The following is a 22,646-nucleotide window of genomic DNA, read 5'->3' as shown; positions in this document are numbered from 1 at the left end:
GAACTCTTTGAGCTTTGGTGAGATTTTTATGGTCCAAGACATGAGTGAGACCACTAGTGACAATCCACCAAAACTTAGGTCCTTTTGCACGAAAATGATCAAGCATGTGTTTTTTCCAATGTGCAAAGTTTGTGCCATCAAAAATGTGTGTCCCACAAACATCTAGCCCACTAGACACCATCCTCTCGGGTCGGTGAAGACCACAAATGAGAGACCTAGCTCCGATACCACTTGTAGGGTCGAGATGGCGGACTAGAGGGGGTGAATAGTCCTTTCTAAAATTAATCACGCCGGCTAACCGAAACAAATGCGGAATTAAAACAATCGGTCTAGCCAAGACTACACCCCTCTATCAAAGTTCACAAGCACCTTATAAAAATCCTAATTAGGCAATAAAGGTGCCGGGCTAGCTAGAGCTCACCTATCCAATTCTATGAGCAAGGTCACACAAACATATACCACTAGTATTTTGCACACCGGGGAGCTCCTATACAATTCTAGTAAGCAAAAGTACAAAGCTTCTAAGCTCACTAGCAATGCTCAATAACAAGGCAACCAATGCCAAATTAGAGAGCGCAAATACTTAGCTACACAAACTAAGCAATGTGACTAACAAGGTTACACAAACCAATTTAGCCATGCAAGGGAGCTACTTCTATGCTACACAAGTAAGAAGGTAACTAGTGAGCTACACAAGCTAACTAATTGCAAGAGCAACTACACAAGCATAATGTATATGCAAGTAATTGCAAGCTTGTGTAAGGGGATTGCAAACCAACAGGAAGAACAATGTTGACACGGTGATTTTCTTCCGAGGTTCACGTGCTTGCCAACACGCTACGTCCCCGTTGAGACAAGCTCCAAGGTTGCTGCCGGTCCTCTTGCTAGTGGTGACTCACAAGTCACACTCTCCCACATGGAGTGTTTACCACAAGATCTAGCATTTGACCCAGTCAAACCACTTGTCGCCCTTCGCGTCTCGCTCTACCAGAGTTGCTCTTCGCGGCTCCCGCGGGACGAGCACAATACCCCTCACAAAGCTCTTCTCCGGAGCACCACACAAGCTTCTTATGGGCTTCGACGGAGACCACCACCAAGCCGTCTAGGAGGTGGCAACCTCCAAGAGTAACAAGCACCATCGGCTTGCAAGACAACCACCTAGTGCCACTCAATGCAATCGCACTAGAATCGCTCACTCACTCGATCAGATGAACACTATCAAGCTTACATGAGTTAGAGGGCTCCCAAGCACTACCACATAAGCCACCAAGGCTCTAGTGTGCTCAGCTCTACTAAGCTACTGGCCAAAGGCCAACCAACACTTCTATTTATAGCCCCCACGAAAATAGAGTCATTGTACCCCTTCACTCGGCACTGCTCAGGGCACCCGGATGCGTCGGTCAGATCGACCGAACGCACCCTGCCAGCATCTGGTCAACAAATGGTTGCCATGTCATCCCTAGCTTCAAATATTGAGCGCCTGATCTCAACGGTTAAGTTGTGACCGGACGCACCGCGAGGATGACCAAACGATGCTACGTCTGAGTTCGGTCGTTTCTAGAGAGCTCCCCGAGCCTCTGTTTTGCGACCGGACGCGTCTGGTGCTACATGATCAAACACAGACCAGCGTCCAATCATCTTTGTGCCTGCGCGCCAACTCCAGCGTCGCCTACATCACCATACGTCACACGCGACCGAACGTAGGCCCTACGCGTTCGGTCACTCACAGTGACCTCCTTTCGCCTTCGTTTCTTCACCAAGTTGATCCGTTTCAACTCCAACTCCTTCTCCTTTGCAAAAGTGCCAACACCACCAAGTGTACACCACCATGTGTATATGTGTTAGCTTTTCACAAACATTTTCCAAAGGATTAGCCACTCAACTTTCCACGCCACTCGATCCTAGCGACGATGCAAAGTTAGATCACTCGAGTGGCACTAGATGACCGATATGCAAACAAGTTTGCCCCTCTTGATAGTATGACCATCTATCCTAAACTCGGTCATCAACTTCTCTACACACCTATGACCGGTGAAATGAAATGCCCTAGGTTATACCTTTTTCTTACGCATTCTATTCCATCTCCTCCAATGTTGATGCAACACATGCACCAACACGATCAACAATGATATGATCCACTTCATATCATCACGTGATCATATTGGTTCATCGATCTTGACTTCACTTGCTTTTCACCATTGCTTTCATCCATCGGCGCCAAGTCTTACTCAAGCTTTACCGCCACGTGGTCCATCACTCCAAAGCCTCCGACTTGCCCTTCACGCTTGCAATCGGTCCATCAAACCAAGTCATGTCTTGATCTTCTCCACCTTGATCACATGACTCCATGTCATGTCTCATATGCAATAAGCTCCTTCATCATCACATGTGTGAGCTTTGCAACATCTTTGAGCCATCATCACCATCATGGCATATGTTGCACACACACATGTACCTGTGGATTAATCACATGTGTATCTCACTTAAACACATTAGTCCACCTAAGATTGTCACTCAACTACCAAAACCAAACAAGGACCTTTCAGCACTGAAATGTGATTCACCACGCGTTCTAAGGAATTTGGGCAATTGTTATGAGCACAGCGTGACTCCCATCGTGACTACAATCTATACCATACTCAAGTACTCACCTTATGCAATCAACTGTACAATTACCTGAAGCTAGTGTTTAGGTATTTTAGCTAGAATTTAATTACCAAAATAGCATTGTCTACTACCTTTCCATACTTAGAAAATTAAAGGTTTTAGTTTGAACTAACATCTACTAGCGCTTTTGCTGAAATTTTTAATATGCCTAAACCTAATTAATTTCAACCCCTAGGCATTTCATACACTAGTCCATAGGTCATACTAACTCGTAGAAATAAAACATCTAAGAACTACTTAACTAGTTTGTTCAATATATCTCGCCAAAAACGTTACTTTTAAACATAAGTTCAAGTGTTCTAAATTTAAAATCTGAGAAACTCTTTTTTTTGTTAATTGCTTTTAGGCCTTAATCTAGGTTCTAAGCAACTCATAACACCCGAGGTGTTACAGTAGCCTTCTAAAACAGTAATTGCAAATCAACCTCATGTTGATAGACACCAAACAATTAATCAAAATAGTGTGGGTGGACAATATCTACAACTTTGTCCAGTGGTGCACCTTCATATTAGGGCGTACATCCGTACACCCATGTCTATATACAGCATCTACCCATGGTGTGGCTACATATAATGATTAACCACACATACAACAGTCATGTGGTATTGGTTTTATCAAGTCACCTGCCATCATATATGAAGGTAATCTAGCATGTAGAAACATGATACATTAAGAGCAATGCAATATCACTAACTATATTGCTATGAAGTTATTCTATCCTCATGAGTTATAATAAAATGGGAAAATTAACAATTTCAAATCAAGTATAATGACAATTCTGGTAATTTATTCACTAAACAGTTACCAACAACCATGTTCCAAAAATATGTTCATGAAATTAGTAATCGTCATTTTAGGTATTTGTAAGGTTCACGGGGAGTTTCTCCCTATGTTATGCCCGTCCATAAATCATATATTGCACTCTAAGCTTACATGAGTTTTTAACTGATTTTCTAAACTAATTTTCTCATCGGGAAAATTTAGTAATGCAATATCAATACAAAAGTAGTACATGTATATGTGTTTCTATTTTCTCACAGGACATTCAAGAAAATATTAAGGATCGGTTTTAAATTTCTTCGAGATTCAATGAATCTCTACGGGGTGTTTGTTTTGTGGAATGAGGTAGTTCGGCGTCATCTCTTTTTTTCTATGGAATAAAATGAGTTGGTCCGCCATTACCTCATTCATCACAAACTAATAAGTAGTCTAGTAATAAGTTTATTATACTAAATTTTGAGAAATAAACTCAATGATACATCACCCCATCTAAAATGAGTTCATTCCTCAAACCTAACAGACGTATCACAAAGTTATACACACGACGCTCCGTTTCCATCTCTACGGCCGATGCAACTCTCGGTTTCACACGACGTGTTGCTTCCGTGTCCGTCAGTTTGCTGCTGGTGTGTTCGTGTGATTTGCAGGCAACCACGACCATGGCACCATCAGGCAGCTCCTTGCAACTGGTCTGTTGCGAACGAAAAATATTTTTCTATCACAGCATTTCAGCATTAGCAACACCATAATGTCAAATTTCGGTGAAACACCGTTTTCTGCTTAATATAGCCATAGGAACGATCGACTTGCAGATGATTTTGATCCCTCTCGATCTCTCCAATCCCCTTGGTGAATGGTAGGTGATTTAATTTAATCCCTACAATCCACTTAGGTAACGAACAGGGCCCACCGGTGAAAAACAATACAACAGCATCCGTTTTTCATCCCTGAGTTTGATGGGGTCATCTAGCGGGCAAACTAGGGCCAACAGGAGGTGGAGAAAGACTACAACCGTTTCCGTCTACGGAAGGCAGCAGCATAACACAACAGCAACGAACAACGGAAAACCAAGAGTTATGCTACCATATAGATATAGTAATAATATTAACCCAGAATTCTGTCACGATTTATGCCAGCACATACATGCTGAAGACCCTGAACAGGAACACCAAAGTTCTGACTTTGAAAAGAAGCAGCAGCATTATGCAGCGAAAAAAGCTTTGAAACTTCTAGCCATCTTGTTGACCCAAACGACGCACGGAACCGATTTGCAAGTTTCAGTTCTTGATCTTCTTCTTTGCCCTCAGCTGAAAATGGGAGAAACAAAAGAAACATTAGGCAGCCACACGAACCAAATAAATAAATAAGCCCTCGATTGTGATTTTCAGCTGTGTACATCTTAATTAGTATCTCAGATAAGACAGTAACTAGACAAACATACAAAGTATAAAGTGAATAATGCTCCAAACAATGATATTTCCTAGAAAACTCTGAAGGAATGTCATATAGTAGCAAATGACATGATTTGGTTCATGCAATGAATTCTGAAGATTTATGCCAAGTTCATCACTAACGCACGTGTCCAAAGCTGACTGGCATTAACTTGCTTATACAAATCTAAAAAATTTGACATTGTTACTGTAAGGCACAACAAACAAGAATTTAGCACTAGAACAGCATTGCTCACCTGGTTGCTGTGGCCACACTTCTTCTTGCGGCAGTTAACAGCCCTGGGGTGCAGGCGCGCATAGCACCTGTATCAAATATTTGACATAAAGCAATTAGATTACCCTAGGTTCATAGTGAATATAAGAATTTCAAATGCAAACGCAATACTATTTACAGGACTATCCAGGGGGGAAATCAAACACACTATCCTTTGTGGCAACGTTCACAAACAAAGCAAATTAAGTGCAAGACAGTCAACCTAACTCACACAAAACAAGAACCAAGAAACTTGCTGTGATTTACAGTCTGAATGATTGGCAGGTCAGACAAAATATATGCCTCAAAAGTTAAGCTCATAAGGCAACTTCACACATCTAATTGATTCATCATTCCAGCCAACCAACTGTGTTAGGAGCCTAGGACAGCGCAAGTCCCAATAGAACAAGTTAAACTACCCAAACACAACGAGCTCTAGTAACATTCAACAGATATGCTAATACAAAGAGTAAAGAACAATAGGTGTGGCATGAATAAAATGAAGCAAAGATATGCATGCCGCTGACAAAAGAAAGATAGGTGTGGCATGAACAAAATGAAGATGCAAATGCGACAATGAAACTAAAACAACCCCAACAGAATGTAGCAGAATATTAAACATTGGCATGGCAATGGTAACAGTCAAGAGCAAAAGCCAATGCAAGATTGGGCACATGAGGAGGGCCAGCATAAATGAAAACAGCTGCCACAGTATGTAGCAGAATATTAAACAATGGTATGGCAGGTCAGACAGAATGTATGCCTCAAGAGTTAAGTTCATAAGGAAACTTCACACATCTAATTGATTCATCATTCCTTGCCAATGAACTATTCTATGAAAACACAAAAGCAGCAGTGCACCGATATTCAACAATGGGGCACTTATACACAAGTGTCGCAGAATGCAGAAGAGCACTAATCAGTGGACTGGCAGGTCAGACTGAATGTATGCCTCAAAAGTTAAGCTCATAAGGTAACTTCGCACATCTAATTGGTTCATCACCCCTGCCAGCCCACTGCGCTGAATGCAAATGAAACAAAGATAGTGGAATGTCACAAATGGACGCAAAGGAATGGAAATTGTCCCACCCGTGAAAATCAACTGCTGGAGTGGACTAGGCAGATGACAAAGTATGGGTGGGTGTCAATCTCTGGAGCCATGGGGAACCCAATGCCACACATAGAGGTCAGCGAGTTAAGAACCCACAGTTCCACTAACGTGGCAGCACGAGGATCGGCAGATCCTACCACAACTAGAACGGAACTCGTAGAAACAGAAATGCTCCGTGTAGATATCTACAGCAAACTAGGAACGTAATCACAAGTTGCCAACATCAATACATCCACCAAAAATACAAAATGATTATTGGGACGCGGGGGTGAAAGGTCCTCACTTGCGGCAGATCATCTTGTCCTGGTTGTACTTGCGGGCGAGGGCCTGGAGAGAAGGTTCAATGATGCCACCGCGGAGGCGGAGGACGAGGTGGAGGGTAGACTCCTTCTGGATGTTGTAGTCGGCCAGGGTGCGGCCGTCTTCGAGCTGCTTCCCGGCGAAGATTAGACGCTGCTGGTCCGGCGGGATGCCTGCACACGTCGTCACGGCAGAGAAATCAGCCAGAGAGCCACAGGTGAAGCGGGGCGGCTCTCAAAGAACCAAACTCATAAATGGATGCGTACGACACTCTACCTTCCTTGTCCTGGATCTTGGCCTTAACATTGTCGATGGTGTCGCTGCTCTCGACCTCAAGGGTGATGGTCTTCCCCGTCAGGGTCTTCACGAAGATCTGCATCTTGACCTAACCCGCCCTCCTCCGAAGCTCCCCGGACGAGGCTTTAGCGCGGCGGCTGCTCGTCGGCTTCGTGCACAGAGGGGCAGGGTGAGGAAGGCAGGGCGGCGGCCACCTGCTTTTATAGCACGGCAGGAAGGCTAGGGTTTTCATTGGGCCGGGCCTTTTCTGCTCGACCCACGGCATGAAGGCTCTAGGGTTTCCATTGGGCCGGGGCTTTTCTGTTCGACCCGAAATTATTGGGCGCCCCTTGTTAGCAAATTTCGCTCAAAAATTTGCTATCAACTAAAATCACCTATTAAATTAAATTTTCATTTGTTAATTCTGAATTGGGTGTTTCGTCCGGTGGTAGGATTCTTTGCTTAGGGAGTAAGAGGTCATCAGTTCGATTCTCACAACACCCCATTATTTTAATTTTTTACAATAAAAGTAGTCAAGTAAATCTTTTGACCTAACAGGCACTCCTCCCAAATTAGTGGGCACCGCATATTAGCACTTAAAATTCTATATTGAATTATTAGAATTTACATTATATTTCACTAATTGTGAATTGGGTGTTTGGTCTGAGAAACCCATGTTAACGACTAAAATTCTAAATTGAATTATAATAAACATACAAGTTGTTAATTTTGTGCTCATTTTGGGTGCGAGAGGTTGTGAGTTCAATTCTCACAACACCCCCATTATAATTGATTTTTTAGTCACTAATAATTTCATTTGTTTTTAGTTTAAAAAAATCATTTGTTTCTAAAGTGCAAGTCTAACTCCATGTAAAAAACCATCGCCACCGCCTTGGTCCCTCTCCTCTATATTTTTAGGCAAGCATGTCTAGGTTCAACAAATTCGATTCACTAGTTTCATTTGTTTTTAGTATATACAAGTGTTTTTATTCATTAGTTTTATTTGTTTTAAACAGGCAAACAAGTCCAACTCCGTGTAACAAAACATCTCCAATACCATCCTCGGTCCCCCCCCCCCTCATTTCTCCCAACTAACACCCGCCCATGGTGGGCTCAAAAAAACGCCCATGGCCAGAGGAGCAAGGGCCCAACCCCCTTACTAGATTTAGGTTTTATTGATCCTTGTTCACTTAGGGTTTTGGTGTCTCTTGTCATCGACGATGTGGTGGCGAACATGATGCATTGAAATAGTGTCTCTTCAGCCTCTTCCTACCTTGACGATATTCAATCTAGCGTTGACGAAGGGCTAGTAAGTAGGGTGGCATAATTAACTAAAACCGAAAGAATATTTAGTTCAAGGTAGCAAGGAACCAAAATAATCAAAAGAATATTCGGTTCATGATTAATGAATTAATTTACTGAAAAACTGAAATACATGAATAGTACTTCAATTTATTGTATTTTGTAAGACTATGTTTGGTTTATGTGTGATGTCTCATATTTAAATTGCTATATATTTGTGCTACTATATTGTTATTGCTCCCTTATCAATTATTACTATCCAAAATAGAGGTAGTGTTGTCTAAATTTGCTTTAGAATGTGTAAGTATTTTTTTTTATCTTAACCTCTGTTGAAAAAATCGGTTAGTCGAAATGCTCGGTTCCTCTAACTTTTTAGAACCTACTCATTCACATTTTCTAGGAACTGAATTTCTTCAAAATCGAGAAACCAAACTGAAAACCAAATGCCCACTCCTACCAGGAAGTTGGTTGTTGTCTTTAAATCCTGGCAGTTGGTGTGTTTACCAGTGAAGCATTTTGTTAGTTTTTTATGCGACGATTTTGACCTCTTCTTTTGGTCTATTTTACAACAAGGTCTGACATCTTCAAATCTCTGTTCTAATGGGTGAAGGATTGTAAACCCGGATTCCCTGGAGGGTTCTTCCAGCCGATGTTCTTTTAGTAGGTACTAAATCTTATTGTCAGTTGAAAGGTCCTAATGACTAGAGGGAGGGTGAATAGCCTAATAAAAATTTCTACAACAACACTTAACAAAAGGTTAGATAATTATGAGGCGAAGCAAGTGTTGCGCTAGCCTACTCAAAATGCAAGCCACCTACCACTATTCTAGTTTAGATAGTGTCGATTCACACAAGAGGTATGACACTACTCTATGTTAGTGTGCTCTCAAAGACTAACTAAAGAGCCACGCCAAGCAAGCAAGCAAGCTCTCATAACTAGTTACACTAAAGAGCTTGTCAACTAGTTTGCGATAATGTAAAGAGAGTGATCAAGATAGTTATACCACCGTGTAGAGTAGTGAACCAATCAATCTCAAGGATGAATAACAATGAAGATCAATCACCTCGGAATCAAAAGATGAACACAATGATTTTTACCGAGGTTCACTTGCTTGCCGGCAAGCTACTTCTCGTTGTGGCGATTCACTCACTTGGAGGTTCACGCGCTAATTGGCTAAACACGCCAAACCCTTAATAGGGTGCCACACAACCAACACAAGATGAGGATCACACAAGCCATGAGCAATTCACTAGAGTACCTTTTGGTGCTCCGCCGGGGAAAGGTCAAGAATCCCTCACAATCACCACGATCGGAGCCGGAGACAATCACCACCTCCGCTCGACGATCCTCGCTGCTCCAAGCCATCTAGGTGGCGGTAACCATCAAGAGTAACAAGCGAAATCCGCAGCGAAACACAAACACCAAGTGTCTCTAGATGCAATCACTCAAGCAATGCACTTAGATCACTCCCAATCTCACTATGATGATGAATCAATGATGGAGATGAGTGGGAGGGCTTTGGCTAAGCTCATAAGGTTGCTATGTCAATGCAAATGGCCAAGAGAGTGAGCTTGAACTGGCCATGGGGATTAAATAGAAGCCCCCATGAAATAGAGTCATTGTACCCCTTCACTAGGTACAGATCGGGGTGACCGGACGCTCCGGTCCTACTGACCGGATGCTGCTCCTCAGCGTCCGGTCGCCCGATGGCGGCCACGTGTCTCCTGTGTTCAACAGTGAACGTTTGATATCAACGGTCGACAAGTTGACCGGACGCGTCAGTTAGAAAGTGACCGAACGCTGGACCTTAGCGTCCGGTTGTTTCCAGTAAGGTTCCAAACGCGATTTTTCCTGACCGGACACGTCCGGGGTCATGCCTGACCGGACACAGCCAGTGTCCGGTCACACAATGTCTCCTCTGTACGCCCTATGTCAGCGTACGTCAGCACCGACCGGACGCACCCTGCCAGCGTCCGGTCGCTGAGCGACTAAGCGTCCGGTCATGAGACCAAAACGCATGTCCTCTGCTGCTACTGACCGGACGCTCTGGTCTAACCGAGTCCAGCGTCCGGTCACTCACAGTGACCTCCGTCTTTTCTGTCTAGGGCGCCGGTGGCACCGTCGAACTGTCCGCACTCTACGGGCGGACACTCCACCGGTGGAGTTTCTTACCCTTGCACCCAAACTTTACCACCCTTGATCAAATGTGCCAACCACCAAGTGTATCACCTTGTGCACATGTGTTAGCGTATTTTCACAAATATTTTCAAGGGTGTTAGCACTCCACTAGATTCTAAATGCATATGCAATGAGTTAGAGCATCTAGTGGCACTTTGATAACCGCATTCCGAAACGAGTTTCACCCCTCTTAATAGTACGGCTATCAAACCTAAATGTGATCACACTCTCTAAGTGTCTTGATCACCAAAACAAAATAGATCCTACATATTATACCTTTGTCTTGAGCTTTTTGTTTTTCTCTTTCTTCTTTTCAAATTTAAGCCCTTGATCAACGCCATGCCATCACCATTGTCATGCTATGATCTTCATTAGCTTCTCTACTTGAAGTGTGCTACCTATCTCATGATCACTTGATAAACTAGGTTAGCACTTAGGGTTTCATCAATTCATCAAAACTAAACTAGAGCTTTCATCAGTGGTGAGTGATTTTTGCGATCTTCGAAGTCTGGCAAGGTTGTTTGTAGGTATCTCTTTTCTTTGTTGTATTTTCAATACAATTATTAAGCTATAGCAGGAAGTGGACGATCGAAGGAAGAAGACTAATGAATTGATTTTTTATGTACTATCTTATCATTTAGATATTGTTTTGTGTCATGTTGTTCGTCTTTTGTCCGGTCTTTGTTTTCCTACGAAGTACTATTTTGAGTGTCTTCTTTGTGTTCTCATCTTGGATCGCTCCTCATACACAAGCATAAGCAGAGCCAATCTTGATCCTAAAAAGAAGCTCAAGCTCAGTTACTAGGACCTTGTTTAGTTGGCGAATTTTTTTGGGAAATGGTATTGTAGCACTTTCGTTGTTATTTGACAATTAGTGTCCAATCATAGTCTAATTATGCTTAAAAAATTCATCTCGTGAATTTCGTCTAAACCGTGTAATTAGTTTTATTTTTTATTTATATTTAATGCTTCATGTATACGTCCAAAGATTCGATGTGACGAGAAATCTTGAAAAAATTTGCAAAATTTTAGGAACTAAACAGGCACTAGAAAACCATTGGTGGCCATACAAGACAGAAATGCAGCTCGTTGTATTCTTTCGCCCCCATAAAAATTCTGTTTGCGGGCTTGCATCATTTTGTACCCGGTGTATGAAGCGCTTGTTCCAAGTGTATAAACTTTGTCTCAAGGCAAACTGAGTTTTCATGATTTTATTCATTGCACAAACTTGGTTCTACACTATATAAAGTTCTTTCCTACCTAAACATTTTTTTTTGTTAGCATGATTTATAGTAGTACAATTTTTTTGAGCATATCTGGATTAAACTTTGTTATACCTAAATAACAGATTTCTTTTAGTACAAGAATTCCTAAAAGTTGGAACCCAGTCCGAAATTTGGGTTTAAGAATAGAAGGTGCAATGTCTCTTAAGTCTTAGGCCCACTTTGGCTCTTGGAAAATGAGAATAAGGTAAAAAAAATGTTTATCCATTTGATTTTTTTTATCTTAATCAAATGTTTCTGTCTTAATCACTGCAGAATGAATCCAAGTATCCTTTGACTCTGTTAGAATTGGGGTCTGCGCATTGTCTTAGAATGAATCTCAACAGAATTTTTATCTTAGAATGAATCCAAATATCCTTTGATTTTTTATCTTAGAATGAATCTCAACAGATTTTTTATACATAATTCAGATTCTATATTTTTTTAAAAATGTTTATCCCTTGGGGGCGCATTGCGGCATCGCCGCGACGCTGCCACTTGCGACCTGCGCATTGCCTAGACCTTTGGATCCAACAAATGGACGGACAGGATTCAGCCTAGCGTCCACCCTTCCCCTCAGCCTGAAAGGTGCGGGCTGCGGCACGGCCCCGGCACGGTGGGCGGGAAGGGGAGAAAAGAGGGCGGGAAGGGCTACGGATTTTGCTAGGGTTTGCGGTTCCTGCAATCCTGCTTCACACTGCCTCCTCAGTCCTCACCACTACAGCCGTCGCGCGCAGGAGAGGAGGAAGGATGCCACGGAAGGCCACCAAGGCCAAGGAGGGGGAGCCGCAGCCGGCGGACGCCCCACAAGAGGAGCCCGCTCCGGCACCGGCGGCACCTGCGGCCGCGTTGACTGAGGCGGAGGTGGACGAGCTGCCCAGGGCCATTGTTCGCCGCCTGGTCAAGGACAAGCTCTCCCACGTCGCCGGCGGGGAAGGAGCCGAGGTCATCGTCAACAAGGACGCAATGGCCGCGTTCGCGGAGAGCGCCCGCATCTTCATCCACTATCTCTCCGCCACGTCCGTAACATCCCAAATCCCATTCTCTCGCTCCTCAGTCCCACCACTCTCTGATTCAGATCCAGATTGCCCCCGGTTTTACTCTGATTCTTATTATCCTCTGTTTCTCTGCTTGCATTGGGAAGTTTGGAACTCCTAAGAGAAGGCCAGTAATCTGATAGACTGATACTACCATTTTGTTGAACAGTAGTAGTGACGTACAGCATATTTTATCCAATCGAATCCCGGGTATTTTGTGCAAAATTGTAGAATGCTGCCATCAATCAAGGCTCTAAGTAATATATGTGATGTATTTTACTGTAGTAGAGTAAATAGGAGTGCGTTTTTGTCCGATAGCAATCTCAGCTCATTTTTAAGTAGAATGGGGTATGGAAAGGGGAATGTGTGAAATCTAACTTTTTGAAGAAAGGGTTCTTGCGTGTCCTAACCTGGAGGCTCTCGATTTTTCCAGTTGGAAAACGGGCTTCCAAGTTCAGTATAATCAGCTCTTCCTTATTAAGGCATCCGGGATAATAATGCGGTGATGATTTTGTCTGCAGTGCCAATGATATGTGCAAGGAATCAAAGAGGCAGACCATTAGCGCTGATGATGTCCTCAAGGCGCTTGATGAGATGGAGTTTTCAGAGTTCGTAGAGCCTCTTAGGACTTCACTGCAAGGTTAGTCTTGCTGCCTTCATCCTGTTAGCACCTTGTTAGATGCTCCATGGTGTTATCGATATGTTAAGGTAATGCAGGGCAAAACAGCATGAGTTTGAGCTTTGGATTGTGGATTGTGCCTTTTACAATATGAAGCTTAAACAAACAGGCAGCATTTGACTCCAGTTTCAACAACCTAGGTCGTTGGATTGTAACAATCCAAGAAGCCGGTCTTCTCCTGCTTTTCACGGATTGTGACTTGAAATTACCTGCAATGCCACTCGTTACAGACCCCGTCAAGTGGCGCGCACACAATCAAACAACCCTATGATCCAGAGCTTTTCACAATCTGCGAAGCTGTTTTTCAGAATCCCTAGCTGAAACACCACATGCCATTACTCATTGCTATACTTGCTTAAGCTTTAATGCCATAGTCCATTAGGTTGAGTCAAGGTTCTTAACAATACTCACAAGTTCTAGGAGATTCCATCCCAATAATTTCCTAGTTTTTGTAACCATGGTTTGCATGGTTGTTCTACAAATGAGAATGCCAACCCATATGAGTTTGTATACAATTCTTTGGAGGTTTTTGTAGTGAAGTCTATTTTATCTATAGCCCATCTGATCTGATTTCATCCTTTGACCTCATTCTTTCTGTTTCAGAGTTCAGAAACAAAAATGCAGACAAAAGGTCAGAAGCAAACAAAAAACAAAAGGAAAAGAGAAGGAAATTAAATGAAGAGACACTTCCGCAGAAGGAAAATGATCCAGCTGATGATGCCAAGGAGACTGACGAGTAGCTTAATCGCAATAAAAAAGAGAAAGAATGACAGTTAGCTTTTCTGCTGGAGTGGTAGTAGTATGTGGCTATTTGCTCTGTGCTCCATATTGCCTCTGTAGTGCAAAACATTTTCTAGACTTGATATGGTGCTGTATAATTCTAGTGCCCTATCAGTTTTCAGCTTGCTGATGGTGCAATTAAAATTCTGTACCTGATGAAATGGTGATTTTATAAGTGATCTCAACACCATGTCGGTTGGCAAATTGCTGGTTTTATTCAACCTCGAATAGCTCACGTCTTTCTAGATGTTGAAATTGAATGTGTTGTGTGCTTATTGGTGTAGTGCTCTATGTACTTATAAAGTTTGACTTTCATACATTTCTGCAATCCCATGTGTCTATCCGGACAAGCATATTCCATATTTTGGGTTCAATATGAATTTGACACATTAGCCATGAAGCGTTCAACATGATTGTATAACCTTCATCAAGGAAGGTCTCAGTAATATGGAAGGCCTGACGCTAATTGAACAATATTTAGAAGTTGTCGGTTTGGCAGAACAAACATATGCTCGTCATTCTTCTTGCAATGACATTAGATTTTTGTATAGGCAAAACATTATTGTAACTATTCAAAACCATCCACAAAAAGCTGCCTACAATTCAAATTCAGAAACTACTAGCTTGAACCTTGGTGACGATGATGGATGACCCAAAACTCAGAAAATAAAGGGTAAATATTTGGCTTTGAAAGAGCCAGGATTACAGTGCGTAGAGCTTACAGAACGAATCAGAAAAGTTACACGTAAATAATTGAAAACACGAATAAGCACACTTCGTACTTCAAATTGAGTGGGCAACGCTGATACAAAAAAAAAAAAACAAAAACAAAAAAAACCCCTCATGTTCAGAGATTGAATCGATCATAGGCTACAACTGTGAAATGACCAAGTTACAATTCACAAACACTAATCAGAACTCTGAACAATTGAGCTGCTGCAGTCTTCATCCCAAACAATTTGGCAAACATCATCAGTACAATGTCAGTAAAATTCTGGACAAGACTATACTCCGTCTGATTCAAATGCATGTTTTAGGAATCCTTTCGGTCAAACTTTTCCAACTCTGACCATCATCAACATATAAAAACTTGCCTCATGGTTTCAAAGGCGACTAGATGACCCAAGGCGAACCGGGTAGGTGACACCTACGTGGCATGGCATAACTAGACACCCCCAAGGCGAGCTGGTCCGCCTAGACGACTAGGCGACGCATTTAAAAGAGTGTAACATATATTGACAATGTAAGATAGATCTTATTAGATTCACCCTAAAAGTTCTTTCAAAATGTTCAGTTACCTTCATTTAAAAGGTCATATTTTAATACAATAGGCAGCTCTCCTGCCGGTTCCGTTTCAAAAATAAAATAAAATTAAAAGGTCATATTTTCATAGAAATTGTTGTCAGAGTAGCTCACAAGATATAACTGTGCTCTACTTCAGTCCATTCCCCATTTCCTAACTACTCTTTCTTTCGCAGACATTCCAGCTCTTTCTTTCACAGGCACTCCAGCCACATTGCTACTGCCAAGGGTACTTGACTTTGGTCCAGACTTTTCAACCAATGCGCCCTGTTTAACACAGAGAGCTATGAAGGAGAGTATGCACCATATCTGCCGCAGCACAAGCAGCAACGAATTGATAACAGCAGCCACCAGTACATTGAAGTTTGCAATCAGGAAAAACTGCAACACAAATTGAGCATATACTTAGCAGACATTAGGCTGAGAGCTCAAACAATGTAACAAGGTTATTTTGTTTTACCGCTCCGATAATGCCAAGGATTGTAAAAACAGTTTGTTTTGCTGCATCCCAGAAACCTCCACCCGTAAGCCGCCTAAACCACCTGCCTCCTCCTGACCATCCTCCACCACCAGAAGCAGGACCTCCAGGCTGGCCCCTTTGCCTCCTCCTTTCAATTTCCACACCCCATTTGCCAAACTCAGCCTTCTTCTTCCCCAGGGCATTTTCCAGTGCTTTTCTAGCTTCATCCTGTAGGGAAAATAGTAATTTAATCCTGTAGACTACTTGGTCTAATAAGTACTAGTGCCTTTTTTATTTACAAAATAAACTACTACAAGATGAAAAGGGACTACTAAATCCTTGCACTTTACAGTTTTGCTACAGCGGGGTTATCCAAATTTCGAAGATCAGTGAACAAAGGGGAAATTAACAAGTAGAAAAAGTTTTCTCTCCACATCAATTAACAAGAAAGGAGTGGCCAGTGATGCAACCTGTGACCAGGCACGGAGCCAACGGTGGGGCCCTCCTACCGCTCGCGAGCAAGCGAAGCCCAGTAAAACCGCCGTCTAAAATTTCAGCTGTAGATATACAGGTAGGAGGGGCTGAGATTTACTGAACCTCTTTTCTTGCTAATTGCCGTTGTTTAGCCCCTCCTAAATTTTTTCCCGCTTCGTCCGCCTGTGACATATGCAAAATGCACGATGAAGATGCCGACCACATCATCTCGGCCAGCGACTTCGCTAGTCAATTCTGGGCTGAATCGGGTGGAGAGCTGAGGATATCTGGACAGTGGAGAACCTATGGTGTGCTAAACCCCCGAAGGAACCCCGAAGAAAGCGGCATCGTCACTGATCCTTCTCTTCTGCTGGGAATTGTGGAAACACTGTCATGATGTGGTGTTCCGAAGCCTCGCCCCCAGCGTGGATCGACTCGTGATGGTGTGCAAGTCCACTGCGAAGCTCTGGCAATGTCGTATCCCTAGAAACTCTCCCCTTCTCTCTAGTTTTTGGAGCTCAATTGTTTGGTTGTAATCTTTTCCTCTCCCTTCTCCCAAATTTGTAATTGGCTCCAAGTCGAACCTCGGGCCCTGGCCCTCCACCCACCAGATACGTCTGGAATCTGTGGTAATATAATCAGGTGGGGACTCATCGTACCCCCCCCCCCCCCCCCCCTTTCCTTGCTAAAAAAAGCTTTCTGATCAAAATTGATTCTATTATTATGTGGATGTATTACATCATTCAGCATTATCAATATCCCCATAAGAAGCAAAGTAATAGGAATTCCCAGCACTTTCATAGCTTCGTTCTGTGAGGAAGCTTGTGTTCTGTCCTTCTGGCTGCAATGCAGAAGAAAAATGTTGAACATATGCTCTTCACATTCCCCCATGCAAGTCAGGTATGGACAGCAGTAGGTCTGACACTAAATCAAGGGACAAACATGGCTACATCTTTATTGACTCTAGAGCAAAATCACACACATCAACCAGGCTCTGAACTTGCAACGGCAATAATAGCAGTGGCCTGGAATATTTGGTTGGCAAGAAATATGAAAGTCTTTGATAATGTTACAACCTCATGTTCAGCAATAAAAAATAACTCTGTACAAACATTAGAACTCTGGAAACATAGAACCAAGAAAGAAGCAAGGAGAATAGCTATCGAAGCATGGACACAGAATTGGGAACAAACAGCTGGAAGTTCAGAAACAACTTCAGACTGAGATGATCAAGCTGGTTTTAGATTGTACCGTGTTCCTTCTTTTATCTTTACTTTTGTTTTTATTTTCTTTTCCTCTCTCTTTGACTTCTTTTTTCTCTCCTCTATTTTTCTCCCCAACTTATTTGGGACTTGAAGGCTTTGTTGTTGTTGTTGTATTTTTCTGCTGTTCTCCTTCTCTTTTCTTTGCCACCTTGGCATTGCATATGTACAGTTATTTTTCATATTAATACAAATTAGGTAGGGGCCTCCCCTCCTGACTTCCTAAAAAAAAAAGGAAGCTTGTGTTCAATTTAGCCAATATTTTGCGTATTTTTGGATTCTCTCAGAAATCAAGAGTGGTATCTAGTTCAATACAGTCTTGCATATAACAGTGCCAGTTTTTTCATATAAAGAAAATCAGCATCGCATGCCAGAAGACCTGATTCCAAGAAAATGTAAAATTTTGCAACAACGGGGTTGTCTAAATATTCGTTGCAATGGGTAAAGAGGGAGGAAATGACACTAGTAGCAGATTAAGGTGCCATTTGGATCCTAAGGGACTTTGAGAATCCGGATAAAAAGAATCCCAACAGTTTTATTGGATTTCAAGATTCTAAAAATCGGAGAGTTAAAATCACTATATATCTAGACTGTTTGGATGAGAATCTAGGATTTTGTGCCAGATTCTCAAAATCCGGAGGATCCAAACGGGGCCTAAATAATGCAATATATCAAACTTGATTCGGTCACTATCTGCTTACATTACAACATTCGGCATTATATAAGGGGTTTCTTATAGAAATTTCCTCCTGACCCGCCCCCGCCCCCTCCCCGCCCTGTGGTGGTGTTCGTTTGAATATCGAATAGTTTAAACAAATTTAATCGATCCCATTATGGGAAGGGCAAGCTTGGTGCAAGCGGTAGAGTCTTACCGCCTGTGACCGAAAGGTCCTGGATTCGAGTCGCGGTCTCCTCGCATTGCACATGCGAGGGTAAGGCTTGCCACTAACACCCTTCCCCAGACCCCGCATAGAGCGGGAGCTCTCTACAGGCTACGCCCTTAATCGATCCCATTATGGCATTATGTACAGCTTAATGTGTTCAATCCCAACCCCGCGACGCTAGAACTTGGGCCTCATCGTCACATATGAAGACGGGAATCCACGAAAAATCATCCCAGATAAACCAAACTACCAACGAACCCCGAATTCGCGGGGCAAATCAATCAACGTTGCGCGCACCTGTTTCTTGCGGCTATCACCGCCGGAGAAGAGGCAGAGGACGCGGCCGGCGCGGGCGAAGGAGCGGAGACTAAGGCGTCCAGGGATACTGGGGAATCGACCGGCATCAAAGGAGGGGAAGACTCCATCGCGGAGGCAAGGGGAGGTCGGAGGAGGCCGCGCAGGCGACATTGCTGCCTCGCTCCGTAGCTAGAGTGGCGTGGGTTTGTGTCCGAGAGTTTTAGGACGCGTTTGGCGCTGCTCCTGGCGGCTCCGGCTCCTCACCCCGGTACTGTAGCGACACTGTAGCAGGAGCCGTTTCAGAAATCGAGCCGCAAAATGAACTGAAAAGAAGCCGAAAAGAGGAGGAGCCGGCGAAGCCACGATTTCGAGCTTCGCCGGCGCCATGCTACAGTGTGTGAACAGTACCGGAGCCGGAGCCTCCCGGAGCTCCTCCAAACGGGTTCTTAGTTGTGTACCATAAAAAGATGGCTCTTTTTCACTGCCCGGTGGGGCCAAGCTGTAAGGGCACCTTCTTGGGAAAATTAGCTGAGTACCATTAAAAGATCCAATCTTTAGAAAAATACCATTAAAAGATTCAACTATAGAAAAATACCATTGAAAGCTTTCTACGTCGTAGACTTCTAGCACATCTGTTAACTCAACGTTAACTCCTACTGAAAGGTTCATTTGAGCAACCTTTCACACCTGATTCATTTCAGCAAACACGTAAAAAAAAGCAAACACTGAGTAGCCCTCCAGACCTGACTGCAGCATATATGTTGTTGCCTTGCCTAAACCCACAGGATATAACACTCGTCAAGGTAGAAATTTCAGCATGATTTCTTTAGAAGTTCTAGCAAGGTTTGTTCAGAAATTACACACATATAAGACCACAATTCACACACTACAGCATGGTTTCTCCAGAAATTTATTACAGAAATTTCAGCATGGTTTCTCTAAAAGTTTCAGCAAGATTTGTCCAGAAATTACACACACAAAACCACAGTTCACACACTACAGTACTAATATAGCTAATTCATCTACTCAATGATGAGCCTCCGATTGATTCCACCAGGTGAGATTGCAGCCATCCTTCTAGTTGTTACACCTGGGCTAGTCGGAGAAATGGATGACATCCTTCTAGTTGCTACACCCGGGCTTGAATGAGGCATTGGAGAGGGTTCAACAGCTACTTTAGATGTCCTAGCATCAGTTGTGGAGGCTCCAACAGATTCATAGTTGTTTATCCTACATTTGAAAATTTGGATTGGTAAAACTACTTTTTGAGCACGTAAAAGAAACAAAATATTATATTACCTTTGTTTTTTCCCTTTTTTGGACGAGGTGGTGGAAGTTCTTGTTCTAATTCAGCTTGAGTAGCATTATAACCCTTCTCTATATGTCCAAATTGAAAACACCTTTTGCATTGGTATGGTCCTCTTTTTCCTGGCTCTCCTCTAGCCTTTACTCTTTGTTTCCTTGGTCTACCAGCAGCCCTTTGTAGTGGTGGAGGAATCATTTCAAAACCAAGATTAACCTTTGGCCATTGAGACTTGTCATTTATAGGAGCGATTTGAAATTGGTAAGCCATCTTGAATCTCTCCACAGAATAGTAATCATGTACAAAGTCCTCAATGTTTAGTTGCCTCACTTTCCCAAATAAGTATATAGCATGAGTGCATGGTTTTCCAGACACCTCCCATTGCCCACAGCCACATTCTCTTTTCGAAAGGTCAACTGCATACTTCCAAGTTTTTCCTTCCTTCGTTGTTCCTAAAATTTCAGCTGACATTGGACCACTTTTGTTGATATCATATTGTAGCCCTCGACTCTTCATGTTCAGCTCATGTATCACACTAGGGAGGATGTGCCCTTGAAGTCTGCCGGCTATCTCTTGCCTTGTGTAGATTTTTTCCATGATCTTCTCTCTGATCTTATCCATCAGATCAACAACTGGAAGGTCTTTTATAATCCTTAATCCAATTATTGAAACATTCAGATATGTTATTGTTAACATAGGCCCCGTTCGCTTGTCTTAAAAATGGCTTGTTCGGCTTCTTTTTTCAGCCAGAACAGTGTTTTTCTCTCACAACAATTCAGCCGGAACAGTGTTTTTCAGCCAGTTTCAGCCAAGTTTCAGACCAGCGAACGGGGCCATAATCAACTTTGCATTCTTTGGAGAATTTAGATCTACTCCATATCAGCTTGTGATGGTTGTCTAAAAAGATAATTGCTTTAGGACATTCAGTTCCAATTTTCTCCAACAATGCATCATGCCTTCGAGCTGTACATGCCCATGCAAGAGGCCACATGTATTTCAACACCTCACCTCTGAATTTCTTCCTAAAATTAGCCATTAGGTGCCTAAAGCACTCACGGTGCTCTGCATCACCTTTGAAGGCTTTGTTGACACCATATGCTAATCCTTTGCACGCATCAGTATGGATTGTCAACCCAGGTGGAGTACCAATTGCTTTCTTTAGGTTTGCCATGAACCATGCCCAGTTGGCATTTGTTTCCTTATCAAAAATCCCATACGCAACTGGATACATCCAGTTGTGTCCATCAATTGCAGTTGCTGCAGCCAATTGTCCATTATATTTTCCAGTCAAGTGAGTAGAATCGACACCAAGATATGGCCGACACCCTGACAAAAAACCATCAACACATGCTCTAATGCACACAAACATCCTTGAGAAATATATTTTGCCTTTGATCTTCTTGCAATCAATCTCAACAATGCTACCCGGGCATGTTTCTTCTAGAGCTGCTTTCAATCTCCATAACATTATGAAACTCTCCTCCCAAGTGCCATGAATATCATCCATTGCTGATTTTTTCCCAGACCACACTTTAAAATATGACAACTCAATATTGTAATTCTTTTCCAATCTTCTCTGTAACTTCTTTGCGCTAAGAGTGGGATCTTCTTTAATAATTTGTTTTGCTCTTTGAGATATCCAGGCTGTAGAAGCTTGATGGCCTTTCACCGTTTCTGAACTAGGACAAGTGTGATCATCCAATTTTGAGAGTTTGACCACCTGCAAATAAATTTGATTATAAGCTACAGCTTGTAAAAAAAAGTATCATTGTACAACGAATATTTGATTATAAGCTACAGCTTGCAAAAAATGTATCATTGTACAACGAATATTTGATTATAAGCTATAAAGAAAGAATAATAACCATGAATGTGTCACCACCATGAAGTCTCTTTGCAAAAATTCTCCAATCGCAGTTTGCATCAGCACACCTTGCCATGTACCTCTCTTTGTCACTATGTTCAACCCTAGTACCAAACTCATTTTTTATGGCATATGTCCTCAAGGTCATGATGAACTATCTCCTTCATTAATGATCGGATTCTCTTTGTCATATGTTGTGAAAGGTGCAGCATAATCATCTAGCATAGTAGCCTCATCATCATGAACACATTTAGAATCAAAGTCCAGAACAGGCCTTGCCCTCTTTCTTTTCTGCAACTCCACTTCAATATTTTCTGTTGGCTGTGCATCATTAACTGCAGCATCAACTGGTTTTAAGTATCTCCACTCTTCATCTACTCCGGTTGGCTCATCCCCATCAGGGTCACACCCAACAGTCATGAAGTGCTCCTTCTCCTCCTCTTCAGGCATTGGTGGCCCTGCTATGGTTTCTCCATATTGTGGTATTTCTGCCCATTCAAATCCCTCAAATTCCATCTTCTTCTCAACAACTGGCACTTCATTAGGCATGCCCTCACAATCCATGTTCACTGCAGGAGGCATCTCATCCCCCTCCACACGATTGCCCACTATCATCATAAATTTCACCAATTGAGATGCCCTTAGCAATCTGTGAAGCTGATCATCTGAAATTAATTTGTCTGTCCAATGCATCCCTTTTACAACCCAGAAATTTGCCTGCTGG

The 22,646-nt window shown here is 42.6% G+C and overlaps 3 protein-coding genes, 3 non-coding genes and 1 pseudogene across 6 annotated transcripts; 1 reads left to right on the top strand and 6 right to left on the bottom strand.

Annotated features, from left to right (window-relative positions):
- Positions 1-4,521: 4,521 nt before the first annotated feature.
- LOC136551470 (ubiquitin-ribosomal protein eL40z fusion protein-like) lies at positions 4,522-7,031 on the bottom strand. Its single transcript, XM_066543020.1, has 4 exons — positions 6,839-7,031; positions 6,546-6,735; positions 5,135-5,201; positions 4,522-4,754 (listed from the first exon to the last, which is right to left on the bottom strand). The coding sequence occupies exons 1-4, from the start codon at positions 6,939-6,941 to the stop codon at positions 4,725-4,727; spliced, it is 390 nt and encodes a 129-aa protein (XP_066399117.1). The 5' UTR covers positions 6,942-7,031; the 3' UTR covers positions 4,522-4,724.
- LOC136553116 (small nucleolar RNA Z266) lies at positions 5,428-5,516 on the bottom strand. Its single transcript, XR_010783024.1, has one exon. It is a non-coding gene; the product is annotated as a small nucleolar RNA Z266 (small nucleolar RNA).
- On the bottom strand, positions 5,889-5,976 carry LOC136553119 (small nucleolar RNA Z266). Its single transcript, XR_010783026.1, has one exon. It is a non-coding gene; the product is annotated as a small nucleolar RNA Z266 (small nucleolar RNA).
- On the bottom strand, positions 6,077-6,165 carry LOC136553118 (small nucleolar RNA Z266). The gene has a single exon (XR_010783025.1). It is a non-coding gene; the product is annotated as a small nucleolar RNA Z266 (small nucleolar RNA).
- Positions 7,032-12,193: 5,162 nt separating the features above from the next.
- Positions 12,194-14,395, top strand: LOC136551469 (DNA polymerase II subunit B4-like). The gene is made up of 3 exons (XM_066543019.1): positions 12,194-12,599; positions 13,139-13,257; positions 13,900-14,395. The coding sequence occupies exons 1-3, from the start codon at positions 12,331-12,333 to the stop codon at positions 14,034-14,036; spliced, it is 525 nt and encodes a 174-aa protein (XP_066399116.1). The 5' UTR covers positions 12,194-12,330; the 3' UTR covers positions 14,037-14,395.
- A 985-nt stretch (positions 14,396-15,380) lies between these two features.
- On the bottom strand, positions 15,381-18,937 carry LOC136551468 (uncharacterized). Its single transcript, XM_066543018.1, has 3 exons — positions 18,756-18,937; positions 15,839-16,066; positions 15,381-15,759 (listed from the first exon to the last, which is right to left on the bottom strand). The coding sequence occupies exons 1-3, from the start codon at positions 18,924-18,926 to the stop codon at positions 15,514-15,516; spliced, it is 645 nt and encodes a 214-aa protein (XP_066399115.1). The 5' UTR covers positions 18,927-18,937; the 3' UTR covers positions 15,381-15,513.
- Positions 18,938-19,777: 840 nt separating this feature from the next.
- Positions 19,778-21,817, bottom strand: LOC136548480 (uncharacterized; annotated as a pseudogene).
- Between the last annotated feature and the right edge of the window lie 829 nt (positions 21,818-22,646).

The sequence above is a fragment of the Miscanthus floridulus genome, chromosome 4 (assembly GCF_019320115.1).
Source record: "Miscanthus floridulus cultivar M001 chromosome 4, ASM1932011v1, whole genome shotgun sequence".
In the NCBI taxonomy this organism is placed as follows: Eukaryota; Viridiplantae; Streptophyta; class Magnoliopsida; order Poales; family Poaceae; genus Miscanthus; species Miscanthus floridulus.
Note: the sequence above shows the minus strand (reverse complement) of the source record. Positions and strands in the feature narration are given on the sequence as shown.

Coding starts and splice junctions, on each gene's coding strand:
- LOC136551470 (XM_066543020.1), bottom strand. CDS start 6,941: ATGCAGATCTTCGTGAAGACCCTGACGGGGAAGACCATCACCCTTGAG. Junction 5,202..6,545: donor GACAAGATGATCTGCCGCAA/GTGAGGACCTTT, acceptor TATTTGATACAG/GTGCTATGCGCGCCTGCACC. Junction 4,755..5,134: donor AGTGTGGCCACAGCAACCAG/GTGAGCAATGCT, acceptor TCCCATTTTCAG/CTGAGGGCAAAGAAGAAGAT.
- LOC136551469 (XM_066543019.1), top strand. CDS start 12,331: ATGCCACGGAAGGCCACCAAGGCCAAGGAGGGGGAGCCGCAGCCGGCG. Junction 12,600..13,138: donor ATCCACTATCTCTCCGCCAC/GTCCGTAACATC, acceptor TTTTGTCTGCAG/TGCCAATGATATGTGCAAGG. Junction 13,258..13,899: donor TCTTAGGACTTCACTGCAAG/GTTAGTCTTGCT, acceptor TTTCTGTTTCAG/AGTTCAGAAACAAAAATGCA.
- LOC136551468 (XM_066543018.1), bottom strand. CDS start 18,926: ATGTCGCCTGCGCGGCCTCCTCCGACCTCCCCTTGCCTCCGCGATGGA. Junction 16,067..18,755: donor GTGATAGCCGCAAGAAACAG/GTGCGCGCAACG, acceptor TTTTCCCTACAG/GATGAAGCTAGAAAAGCACT. Junction 15,760..15,838: donor TCCTTGGCATTATCGGAGCG/GTAAAACAAAAT, acceptor TTTGTGTTGCAG/TTTTTCCTGATTGCAAACTT.